Source organism: Nanorana parkeri, unplaced genomic scaffold (genome assembly GCF_000935625.1).
Source record: "Nanorana parkeri isolate BGI_ZX_2015 unplaced genomic scaffold, ASM93562v1 scaffold17, whole genome shotgun sequence".
In the NCBI taxonomy this organism is placed as follows: Eukaryota; Metazoa; Chordata; class Amphibia; order Anura; family Dicroglossidae; genus Nanorana; species Nanorana parkeri.
The window spans coordinates 2658310-2670729 of NW_017306285.1; the positions used below are offsets into that span (position 1 = coordinate 2658310).

The 12420-nt window shown below is 46.8% G+C and overlaps 1 protein-coding gene across 1 annotated transcript in view; it reads left to right on the plus strand.

Annotated features, from left to right (window-relative positions):
* Positions 1–12420, plus strand: part of COL20A1 (collagen type XX alpha 1 chain) — a 73005-nt gene that overhangs the window by 9560 nt on the left and 51025 nt on the right. The window contains exons 3-11 of the mRNA XM_018559602.1: positions 4049–4159; positions 5476–5619; positions 6368–6478; positions 7703–7870; positions 8881–9036; positions 10568–10687; positions 10773–10937; positions 11357–11521; positions 11596–11768. Of these exons, the coding sequence (XP_018415104.1) occupies positions 4049–4159; positions 5476–5619; positions 6368–6478; positions 7703–7870; positions 8881–9036; positions 10568–10687; positions 10773–10937; positions 11357–11521; positions 11596–11768 (1313 nt within the window). The remainder of the gene's footprint in view (positions 1–4048; positions 4160–5475; positions 5620–6367; positions 6479–7702; positions 7871–8880; positions 9037–10567; positions 10688–10772; positions 10938–11356; positions 11522–11595; positions 11769–12420) is intronic.

The following is a 12420-nucleotide window of genomic DNA, read 5'->3' on the forward strand; positions in this document are numbered from 1 at the left end:
CCCAGCCCTTCTCCCTCACTATGGTCTCCCCGGGCTCTCTCCCTCACTATAGTCTCCCCTGGGCTCTCTCACTCCCCCCCTCAGTCTTCCTGGTCTCAGGTACATCTGTCACTCCTGTTCGTGTCTTTTGCTCTGATGCTGTCACAGTCTCTTATTCACAGCTCAGAGGATGGCAGCTGTGTGAGTGACTGAGCAGTGTGAGAGGTGCAGAAGGCTGCATAGACTGCTCAAAGCTGCGTGACCAGGCAGAGGTCCCTTTTACCCTATAAGAACACATGAGATCACATGGTCTTTGGCTACCTGAGGCATTATGGGAACTTTATGTCAGGGTTAGGTTAGAGGTTAAGTATTAGGTTGAGGTAGCAGTTAAGCTTAAGGGTCAGGGTCAGGTTAGGCATTTGGATCAGGGTTGAGTTAGGTGTTAAGCATTAGGATGAGGGTTAGGTTAGAAGTTTAGTTTTAGGGTCAGGGTTAAATTAGAGGTTTAGCATTAGTAGGGGGTCAGGATTATATTAGAGGTTAAGCAATAGGGTCGGGGTTAGGTTGGCAGTTAAGCATTAGGGCCAGAGGTGGGCTAGAGGTTAAGTTAGGGGTTAGGCAGTAGGGTAAGGCTTAGGTTAGAAGTGAAGCATTAGGGTCATGGTTAGGGTTTAGGCATTAGGGTCATGGTTAGGGTTTAGGCATTAGGGTCAAGGTTAGGGTTTAGGCATTAGGGTCAAGGTTAGGGTTTAGGCATTAGGGTCATGGTTAGGGTTTAGGCATTAGGGTCATGGTTAGGGTTTAGGCATCAGGGTCATGGTTAGGGTTTAGGCATCAGGGTCATGGTTAGGGTTTAGGCATTAGGGTCAGGGTTAGGTTAGGCGGTAAGCTTTCGGGTCAGGATTATATTAGAACACATCAGCTTCGGGTGCACAGAGCTAGAACACCGCGTAGCCCCCTCTTTCCAGTGACCCTTTGCAGCTCCTCCCGAAGTCCCCCCGGCCGCAATGTGTGACCCTTCCTTCCTATGGAAGTGGCTTTTGTTTATAGTTGCCAGTCGCCCATCTGCACGCAGTAACTTTCCTTTCTGTGTCTGCAGATCCCTTGGTCTGGCTCAGAGAGGGAACAATCTCTGGTTGCAGAGCGTGCCGTTAGTTTTACTGGCAGGAAAGAGTTTTGCAAGCGAGATGAATTGCTGACTCAAATCCCTGGATTGACTTAATGGATCAAAATTGTTCTTTATGCTTTTTGGTAATTGAAATATCGAATGTACTGCGCACGGGAACTGGGGAGGCTTTCAAAGATGTCTGTCTTCAGAAGCTCCAAAAATGTAAAGGAGGACAGAAAGGAGGACAGCGATTGCCGGTAATTGTATGTGATGTTCCATCATTAGTGCTCGCAGTTGCTTTTTGTATTAATAGAAGCTGCGGAGTTGTCTCGGGAGAAGCTTAAACTGCATGTAAAGCCCAACCTTTTTTTTTTTGGACTAGCAAAGGGTTAAAACCGTGTTTCAGATAAAATATTGCTGCCGGCGTCCCCCTGGGGAGATTTGCATTCACTTCCTGTCTTGAAGACACAAAAGGAAATGAGAGGAAATCTCCCTAAAGTTACCAAATCCATCCTCCTCACTTTTTGCCTCGGTGACAGTGGTCATCAAGACCAGTAGTGAGAGTGAATCCCCCCAATGGGGACACATACCCTTTCCTACTAAAGCCCAAACTAAAAAACAATTGCCTTCCCGTGCAGCATAAAAACAAAAGACAGTTCCCAAGAATTGTATAGCAGCTATAGGGGGATAGACCCATACTCCACCCCATTTTTGGGGAAAAGGTCCATACTGCACCCCATTTTTGGAGGAAGGCCCCTTTAAATAAATGTGTCGCTTATTTCGGTCTTGCATGTTCCTCGTGACATTTTACCGCCTCCTCTTATCTCACACTTCTAATTGGTCCCAGTCTGGAGGGATCCCCCACTTTTCTCATCTCCCATTATTCCTTGATAGTTTGAGCACTTGATGTGCGGTTGCCATGGCTACAGTGGCCATTAGTGAAGCAACCTCCGCCACCAGTGACATTACCGCTCTTCTCGCAGCTATTTTCGTACGCCTCTCCCAATCATTTACTCGCGCGGTTTGTTATTTGGCTGGTAGTCCGGGTGTACGGCAGAGTCATTTGTAGCCGGTCCACTTCCAGGGGAGATCAGGTGACTCGTTGTCTTGTCTGTACATATAGTACAAATGAGGTCTGGGGGGTAAAACATGAAGAGAAGGGCCCCATGGGAACAAAATGCAGCAGCAAAAGTAGCATTTCAAGTATGACACAACTTCTCATTGCTACAGGGCTGGAAGGGCACGGGGCCCCGGGCACAGGGAAAAGGCTAGTGCTGCCACTTTGCTTATAAGTCCTTCCATCCCTCCCATCTTTCCTTCCTTCCCTTTTCTTCCTTCTTTGCTTTCTTCACTTTTCTCTCTTTCATTATCTTCCTTCCTTCTTTCCTTCGCTTTCCATTCCTTCCCTTTCCTTCTCTTCCTTCCTTTTCTGCCTTCACTTTCCATTTCCTTCCTTCCCCGTAAGGGTTTTCACTTTGCAGAAAAAGGTGTTATCTTTTCCTTTCCTATTTCTTCTTTCCTTTCTGTTCCCAATTCCTTCTTTCCGTCCTCTTTGCTTATCCTTTATCTCTCTGATTCTTTCTTCCTTCTTTACTTTTGCTTCCTTTTTTTTTTATTCATACTTTCTTCCTTTTATCTTTTCTTCTTTTTTTTTCCTTTCTCTTTCTTTCTTCCTTTCCTCTTTTCAATCGCTGACATCCTCTTTCCTTTTCTTTCCTATCGCCCGCTTCCCTATTCACCCATATTGCTTTTTTTTTCTTTCCTTATTCCTTTCCTTCTCTTTCAATTTTTCATTCCTATTTCTTTCTTTCTTCCTTACTCTTTCCTCTCTTTTGTAATTCCTCTTTCCTTTTCTTATTCCATCCTCTTTCATTTTCTTTCCTTTCTCTCTTCTTTCTTACTTTCCTTTCCCCTTCTCTTCCTCTCCTTACTTTTCCCCTTCTCTTCTTCTCCTTTCCTTTCCCCTTCTCTTCTCCTTTCCTTTCCCTCTCTCCTCCTTTCCTTTCCCTCTCTCTTCCTCTCCTTTCCCCTTCTCTTACTCTCCTTTCCTTTCCCCCTCTCTTTCTCTACTTTCTTTTCCCCTTCTCTTCCTCTCCTTTTCCCCTCTTCCTCTCCTTTCCTCTTCTCTTCCTCTCCTTTCCCCTCTCTTCCTCTCCTTTCCCCTCTCTTCCTCTCCTTTCCTCTTCTCTTCTTCTCCTTTCCTTTGCCTCTCTCTTCCTTTCCTTTCCCTCTCTCTTCCTTTCCTTTCCCTCTCTCCTCCTCTCCTTTCCCTCTCTCCTCCTCTCCTTTTCCTCTTTCTTCCTCTATCTTCCCTCTCTCTTCCCTTCCCTTTTTCCCCTCTCTTTTTCAGACTCTGCACTGTACATCGTGACATTTCCTATCCCTGCATTTTTCAGTTCGGCCACAAGGTGTCACTTTGACATCAATCTCCGGAGAGCTGTGCCCTTCATAGAGACACCATCATCAAAATATGGAACAGCAAGGAAGTACAAAAACTGAGCATAACATCACAGTTACTCTCCGGGAAGATTCAGAATGATAACTTGAGTGATGTACTCAGTGAAAATACACTCCAATCTCCCTATTGTTAATTGAAATACAGCTTTGTAGTGCTTTCGTGGGAAGAGATCACTTTGCTGAACAGTTTCTTTTTTTTTTTGGTAAATCATGGCACTTTGTTTTACTAAAAAAGACCCTTAGCAGCCAATCAGAATCAAGTCAGCTGACACCAGTTGCCCCGGGATACAACACTTAGTCCATTATTAATGCTGCTTTGCAGTGTCACAGTTTCCTACAAAACGGATGAACTAAGTGACCCCCAACACTGGGCTTTGGTAACAGGTTCTCTTTGTCCAGCTTGTGTTTCTCTCACCTCCGGCCGTGTTCCCTCTCCGGTTATTTTGCTCTGCTGGATTCCACTTTCAGAGAAAATGACGAGTCTATTTCTGTCCCGTGTTGCAGGCTCTGGACGGTTAAGGCTGGCCGTTCTGGCTGAGGACAGATTGCAGATGAAATGGAAGGAGGCGGAGGGGACCAGCAACGTTTATAAGGTGCTAGTGAAACCGCTGACGGGTAAGTGCCAAGAGGATTCTGGGAGTTTTCGTCGGAGGACTTTGGGATTGTTCCATACTGGCCAATATACGCCAGCAGCACTGGGCTCCTGAGCTTAGTTCCCACTGGTGTTCCATACTGGCCAATATACCCCAGCAGCACTGGGGTCCTGAGCTTACTTCCCACTGGTGTTCCATACTGACCAATATACCCCAGCAGCACTGGGCTCCTGAGCTTAGGTCCCACTGGTGTTCCATACTGGCCAATATACCCCAGCAGCACTGGGCTCCTGAGCTTAGTTCCCACTGGTTTTCCATACTGGCCAATATACCCCAGCAGCACTGGGCTCCTGAGCTTAGTTCCCACTGGTGTTCCATACTGGCCAATACACCCCAGTAGCACTGGGCTCCTGAGCTTACTTCCCACTGGTGTTCCATACTGGCCAAAATACGCCAGCAGCACTGGGCTCCTGAGCTTAGTTCCCACTGGTGTTCCATACTGGCCAATATACCCCAGCAGCACTGGGCTCCTGAGCTTAGTTCCCACTGGTTTTCCATACTGGCCAATATACCCCAGCAGCACTGGGCTCCTGAGCTTAGTTCCCACTGGTGTTCCATACTGGCCAATACACCCCAGTAGCACTGGGCTCCTGAGCTTACTTCCCACTGGTGTTCCATACTGGCCAAAATACGCCAGCAGCACTGGGCTCCTGAGCTTAGTTCCCACTGGTGTTCCATACTGGCCAATATACCCCAGCAGCACTGGGCTCCTGAGCTTAGTTCCCACTGGTGTTCCATACTGGCCAATACACCCCAGCAGCACTGGGGTCCTGAGCTTAGTTCCCACTGGTGTTCTATCCTCCAGCATGTGTTTGCCCTCCCGTATTATGTGTGACTTTTCTCCCGGTGCCATAGTGGTAGGATAAATGTTGCTCACCAAAATGTACATGATGTTGCTAGAGACTGAAAAGTGCAAGCTCCTCGGGGGCGGAGACTAATGTGAACAGTTCTGTGCATCGCATAAGGCAGCATATAGTTTGTTAGCAAAAAAAATGTATATTGGGTAAAATCCAAAAACAAAGTCCACCCAGGGGCTCCCAAGTCTCACCCACTCCACCCATTTTCAGGCAAATACTTGTGCCCTTGTTTTAGTCCTTATGCCAGTTTGGCCAACACTCTGGAGAGCACTCCTTGCTCTGCTATGTACCGGCTATGCAGCCACGCATGGCTTATTCAAGGCTCAGAATTCCATGGACAGGTCTCCATCCAATTAGGGACAGTTGATGACTGCAAATTACCCCAGATTACCTGTTTTTTTTTTTGCCTTTCTCCTTTAAGGGGATCCTGAACAGGAAGTGATGTTGAAAACAAAGACAGCCAAGGCTACGGTGGGAGGCCTGGACCCCGTAAAGGAGTACGTCCTACAGATACACGTCATCCAAGGAGGGCAGAACACCTTAATTGCCAAGAAGAAGTTCATCAGTGAGTTATACACCATAAGCCTACAGAACTAAGAGTTGGGCACACAAGGCCTTTGCCTATGGGCCTCACTGTTTGATGGGGCTGCTGGTTTCTTTTTTTCATTTTTAACCTCAATTTCCTTATCAGCCAACAACAAGACGAGGAGGGAATAAAAGGAAACAATTTGCTAATATATTACCTTAGAAAGAGAACTTCTTTTTCTAAATCTAAGACACATGTGACCCTTTGATATAAGGTAGATCTGTATGTTACACCTGAGCTAGTGTTATCAATGCCTACACCCATAGCATATCATGCGTGTGTATCATTTTTAAAGTGAAGCCATTCCTGATCTCCTGTGACTTTGCCTTTTCTGAGATTATGTCACAAGTCTGTGCAGGCAGGAAGAAGCATTTCCTCAGTCTCCTCTCCCAACAGTGATCAGGCTGTACACTGTACCCATGTAGTCACAACGCAAAAGGCTGCTGCAGGGGCTGATCTGCATCAATAATTTCTGAGCACAGCCAAGAACTGCACAGGCACCAAGATTTAGATGACTGAGTCATCTCTGAACTGGCATTCCAAGTTCAAGAAGTAGATAGTGACCCAAGATTATGCCTGAACAAAGATGGTGCCGTCTTTGTAGATAATTCAGCTGTAATTTGAACCATATATGGCCAGGTTTACACATTACTTAGCATGCATGTACTTATCATGGACACATTTATCAGGTGCTAGGTCTAGAATCAATTCTGTTGTCTGATTGCAGTTGAAGATTTGAAGACCCAAGTCCGAAATGACAAGAAAAAGGTGGACGTCACCCCAACACCGCGGGTCATGGAGTCCTCCTCACCAGCAGAGGGCAGTATTACAGTCACAGGTGAGTGGTGGACGTAGAGCTGTCACAGTGCCACATGGCGCTTTAGGAGAGGTCTGTTTTCTAGGGGTTCCACCATTTGGAAGGAACCTTCTAGGCCTTCGTAACCTTCTTGACCTTCTAGACCTTCATAAACTTCTTTACCTTCTAGACCGTCAGAACCTTCTTTACCTTCTAGACCTTCATAACCTTCTTTACCTTCTAGACCTTCTTTACCTTCATAACCTTATTTTACTCCTAGACCTTCATAACCTTCTTTACCTTCATAACCTTTTTTTTACCTTTTAGACCTTCATAACCTTTTTTTTACCTTTTAGACCTTCATAACCTTTTTTACCTTCTAGACCTTCATGACCTTCATAACCTTCTAGACCTTCATAATCTTCTTTACCTTCATAACCTTCTAGACTTTCATAACCTTCTTTACCTTCATAACCTTCTAGACCTTCATAACCTTCTAGACCTTTATAACCTTCTTTACCTTCATAACCTTCTTGACCTTCATAACCTTCTCGACCTTCATAACCTTCTTTACCTTCTAGACCTTCATAACCTTCTTTACCTTCTAGACCTTCATAACCTTCTTGAATTTCTGAACCTTCTTGATTTTCTTGACCTTCATAACCTTCTTGACCTTTTAGAGCTTCATAACCTTCTTGACCTTCATAACCTTCTCGACCTTCATAACCTTCTTTACCTTCTAGACCTTCATAACCTTCTTTACGTTCTAGACCTTCATAACCTTCTTGAATTTCTGAACCTTCTTGATTTTCTTGACCTTCATAACCTTCTTGACCTTCTAGACCTTCATAACCTTCTAGACCTTCATAACCTTCTTTACCTGCTAGATCTTCATAACCTTCTAGACCTTCATAACCTTCTAGACCTTCATAACCTTCTTTACCTACTAGACCTCCATAACCTTCATGACCTTCTGGCTTCTTCAAGTCCTCCCACCCTGCAACCCATTGCCTTTTCATAACTGCGGCAGCTTTCAGCCATGTTTGGATGTCCGTGGCGTTTATATGTTGTCTTGGTGTGTGACATAAAGGTACTGTGTTGACACAGGGCACACAGGTGGAGCTAATAACCTCTGTCCATCTAACATTATAGAGAAGTCAAGAGTGAAAGGTGGACATACCCTTTTAACTCTCCTGGAATATTGCTTTTGGGTGGATGGTGTTAAGCAAGCTAACTCTTTTATGTTTTTTTTGTATTTCATGTTAGAGCGGAGAGAGGACAAGGAGCAGTTGGATACCCCAAGCCCCAGATCACAGGTGCCCGAAGGGCGAAAGCCTGGTCCCCAGAATGCTACCCTGCTGCCTAGACCTACCCAGAAAATTTCCTCCAAGTCAGAACGAGAGGTGTCAGTGACCCCCAGCACCCCACGGAGAGGTAAATCGGCCTTCGCAATTACCCGTCCGTCTCAGCGAGCTCACTAATTTGTCTCTCTGATCTTCTGAACTCTAATGATCGAGTCGACGCGGAGGGTCTCTCGGGAGTAAAAATCCTGATTGACGAGCCTGCTGTGCTTTTTCCCGAGGCTTGATAGATATCGATCTCCCGCCTGTCTATGTTTAGTGCCTCACGTCGGCTTCTCCTCATCCGCGATAGAATACCTGGAGCACAGGGAACGGGGCCAAACTGAACAGCCAATCAGATCTCAGGAGACCAGACCTCAATTTTTATTTCACCCCTTTTACTCTTGATACATAAAGATATTTTTTTCTCCCCTTCCCTTTATTTTTTAATTGTGTTTTTTTGGCAGGATTTTTATGCTGCATAAAAAAAAATCACAAAAATTCCAAAAATAATACCAAGCTTGTCTTCCTGGCGCTTCGGTAAAGTAGGCCTCTGCCGAAAAATAAAGGAGGTACGGTAAAATCCTGCCTTTACCATGTTCTAATGGAGATGCAGAATGTACCTTACTTCTGTAGGGTCTGCATCCCTTCGATGCCTGGTCACATGACCCCAGACAGCGCCTAGAAGTCATCTGCTCTTGCATAAGGTCCTCCTAGTATCAGTACCCCAAGGTCAGCAAAGATGTTGTAAATGATTGCCAGAGTTGTGGAGAGGAGGAATCGTGAACCGACTCCATGCAGATAGTGTCTTTGGTGGGAGTCAAACTCAAGGCCTTGTGGCTGCTAACACATGGAGGGTGACAATATTTTGAAATAGATGATTAACATCCCTACTTCACACCACTGCAAGCAGTGCATACAGAGGCATGTGACCCTCAGGTTGCAAGATCCAGAATCATTTTCGAAAGGCTGCAGTCACTGTGAAAGTCCTGCTTGATTTAAGGAAAGATTTAAGAAAGTCCAACTTGCAGTGATGATGTTTTCTGGATATTAGAAGCTTTATGTTACCTTGTATTGTCTTACATTGTCTCTCTCTGTGGCCAGGGCCGGTGCACCAGTGTGACACAGCGCTGGAGTGGGACATAATTCTGCTGGTGGACAGTTCCTGGAGCGTGGGACGCGCCAACTTCAGACTGGTGAAGAACTTCCTGTGGGGGATTCTCAGCCCCCTCCACATCTCCAGGGACAAGATTAGAGTCGGTACTTAGACTATTGTGTCATGGGAGGGTAGGAACAGTGCCTTCAGAAGTCCTAGAGATGAGGACCTGATTGCTTCATATGTGAAAGCCAAAGATGGCGGATGGAGAATTTCAGGGTCTAAAGCCAATTCTTTTTGCTTAGTTTTGGATGGAATAGGGAAGGGTTAGAGCTACTGTCAGGTTTTGTTTCCACTGGGGAGATTCAACCTCTCTCTTTGTCCTGGTGACCAGAAAATGAGGGGAAAGCCATAAATGTTACAGGTTTTGCTGAAACAGGGTTACAGGAAGTCAACCAGTGGGGTCACCTGTTCTGGTGACACCTAAGAGGGTCTTTTCCCGAAGTAGGAGGCCATTGGATGGGAGTGAGCAGCTGAGAGAAAGGAGTTTCAAGAGGAGAGGATATGGATGGGACAGGGAGGTTCAAAGAGGATAGGATATGGATGAGACAGAGAAGTTGCAAGAGTAGAAGATTAGGCTGGAATGGAGAGGTTGCAGGAGGAGAGGATAAGGCTGGGACAGAGAGGTTCCAAGAGTAGAAGATAAGGCTGGGACAAAGAGGTTCCAGGAGGAGAGAATAAGGCTGGGATAGAGAGGTTCCAAGAATAGAACATAAGGCTGGGACAGAGAGGTTCCAAGAGTGGAAGATAAGGCTGGGACAAAGAGGTTCCAAGAGGAGAGGATAAGGCTGAGACAAAGAGGTTCCAATAGGAGAGGATAAGGCTGGGACAAAGAGGTTTCAAGAGTAGAAGATAAGGCTGGGACAAAGAGGTTCCAAGAGGAGAGGATAATGCTGGGACAAAGAGGTTCCAAGAGGAGAGGATAAGGCTGGGACAAAGAGGTTCCAAGAGTAGAAGATAAGTCTGGGACAAGAGGTTCAAAGAGGAGAGGATATGGATGGGACAAAGAGGTTCCAAGAGGAGAGGATAAGGCTGGGGAGGAGAGCATGAGGATGAAAGATGTGGAAAAGACCAAACATTTGTGAGGCAGCCATTGTGGATATGGAGGAAGGTAGACCAGAAAGGTAGCTGATGAAGAGTCAGGATATGGATAGCAGAATATGAGTATCTGTCTATATATATTATCTTCCCACAGCCCTTCCTACAGGAGAAATCAGACTGGGCGTGTGAGGTTTTCTATCATGAGCCAAGGAAGGTCTACGTGTTGCAGATTGATGCTAACCCATCGTGTTTCAGACAATGGGAGCTGGAGTGGGGGACGAGGGGAAGTTAAAGAACCTTACTGCAGCTGTATTACTGAAAGTACACATATATGTATTCTACATTATGCTCAATGCTCTCAAAACCATAGAGTGACTTAAAGAGTGGCTTATACCATGTTGGTGCCCATTCAAAATGAAGGGGTCACAATAATGCAGCAGGTCACATGGGCACAATAAATTGTGATTACACGTGTTACCGCAATGCACCCTAATATGAACAAGCCATGAGCATCAGAGTTAGACCAGGTCAAAGGAAGAGTCTGGATGTCTATGTACATGCCATGGCTTATGTACTCTACTCTGCCCCCTGCAGGTCTGTCTCAGTACAGCGGGGAGCCACAGACTGAATGGGATCTGAACTCCTATTCCACTAAAGCAGAAGTCCTGGAAGCCATAAAAAGGGTGAAGTATAAGGGAGGAAACACCTTTACCGGTAAGAACACTTCTTCTTTCTTCTGTTGTGGCCCCATATGTGTGACCCCGTATCACCATAAGACTTGTATCCCTTGTTTGGGAAGGTATGGCTCTCACGCACGTGCTGGAGGAGAATCTACGAGCTGCCTCAGGGGCGCGCGCCCAGGTGGGCAAAGTGCTGGTCCTCTTAACGGACGGGAAGTCCCAGGATGACGCCATCACAGTGGCGCAGACCCTCAAAGAGGCCGGAATATACATGTTTGCTATAGGTAAGTGGGCAGACCAGCAAAAGTATCCGATTTTCCCCTTAACCTTCCTTTATGTTGCCTTCCTGTATCACATAAGCCGGGCATTCTTCACTCATCATTTTATTTAAAGGGGGTTGTGTGTTCAAAACAGGTTGTGTGTTTTGACAGGAGTAGGGGAAGGGTTACAACGTTAGTCAGGTTTCTAATTCTGTCCGGTGACCACGCAGGTCTCCAGCGGGGACACAATCAGCAATGAAGACACGACACAGGTTCTCTGTCCCTCAACCCCTCTACTCATTTTATTACCCTTTCTATTGTATTTCTATCTATGTGTAGTCCACCTGGCCCCGCCCTCTGGTTCAAAATTGACCCCTTTGTGCCGGCGACTGTACGTGCGCTTTTACGCATCGTGATTTTAGAAACATTCTCTTTACTTTCAGGGGTGAAGAACGCAGACGAATCGGAGCTGAGAGAGATGGCGTCCCTGCCAACCGACCTGACTGTCCACATGGTAGCCGACTTTCCCATGCTCAGCCCTCTGGTGGGAGACGTGTCCCGGGCGCTGTGCATGCGGCTGAAGGAGAGACGGAAGGAGGTGGACATCGGTGAGGCATGAGCTCATTGTGAGGTCTTCGCTGCCTTCCAGATCTGATTTCTCACTGCTGCGTTCATCATCCAGGGTCGCAGAAAGTCGCCATGCCCGTCAGCGTAGACCCGCACCCCAGCCCCACCCAACTGGTGGTGTCCGATGTCACGGCCAGGAGCATGCGTGTGTCCTGGACCCCTCCTCAGCAGCCCGTCCGCAAGTACCGTATTGTCTACTACCCGTCCCGTGGTGGCACGCCTCAAGAGGTACAGTGTGGGCTCTCCTATAAAGGTAGAAAAAAATGATCCCCCCCCAACAGTCGTCTTGTGTAATTATATGACCTGCCCAATCTACACAGGATGACACGTACCTCCTCTCTGGTGCTGTCCCCAGCAGTAATTTAATCCGCCATAAGGTGGCTTCAGTCTTCCAGGTTGAGGGACGCTGGAAGACTGAGAACATACTGTGAGTTCAGGGTGTCATTGGTCCGCCCTCCATCACAGCGGAACCCTGCACAGTGTTTAAGTGCAGAGAGCAGTGCTGAAATCTCATGCCGTTTGCATAATTGAAAACCGCCAGGAGAGGATCCTGGGTTAATCAATCCACCCATTACTGGTGTTTGAGTGGATGGTGGAGTTGAATCTGTCCCTGTCTTCCAATTCTTGGTGACTCTATTGGTGAGATCCCTGTGCTGTGTTCCTGGTTCCTAGCTCCTAGCTATGCCCATTATGAGGGGCTCCCACCACCCCTGTGCTGAGTTCCCGGGTCTGTACATCTGTGCCCATTATGAGGAGCTCCCAGCATCCCTGTGCTGAGTTCCCGGGTCTGTACATATGTGCCCATTATGAGGAGCTCCCACCATCCCTGTGCTGTGTTCCTGGGTCTGTAGACCTGATGTGCCCATTATGAGGAGCTCCC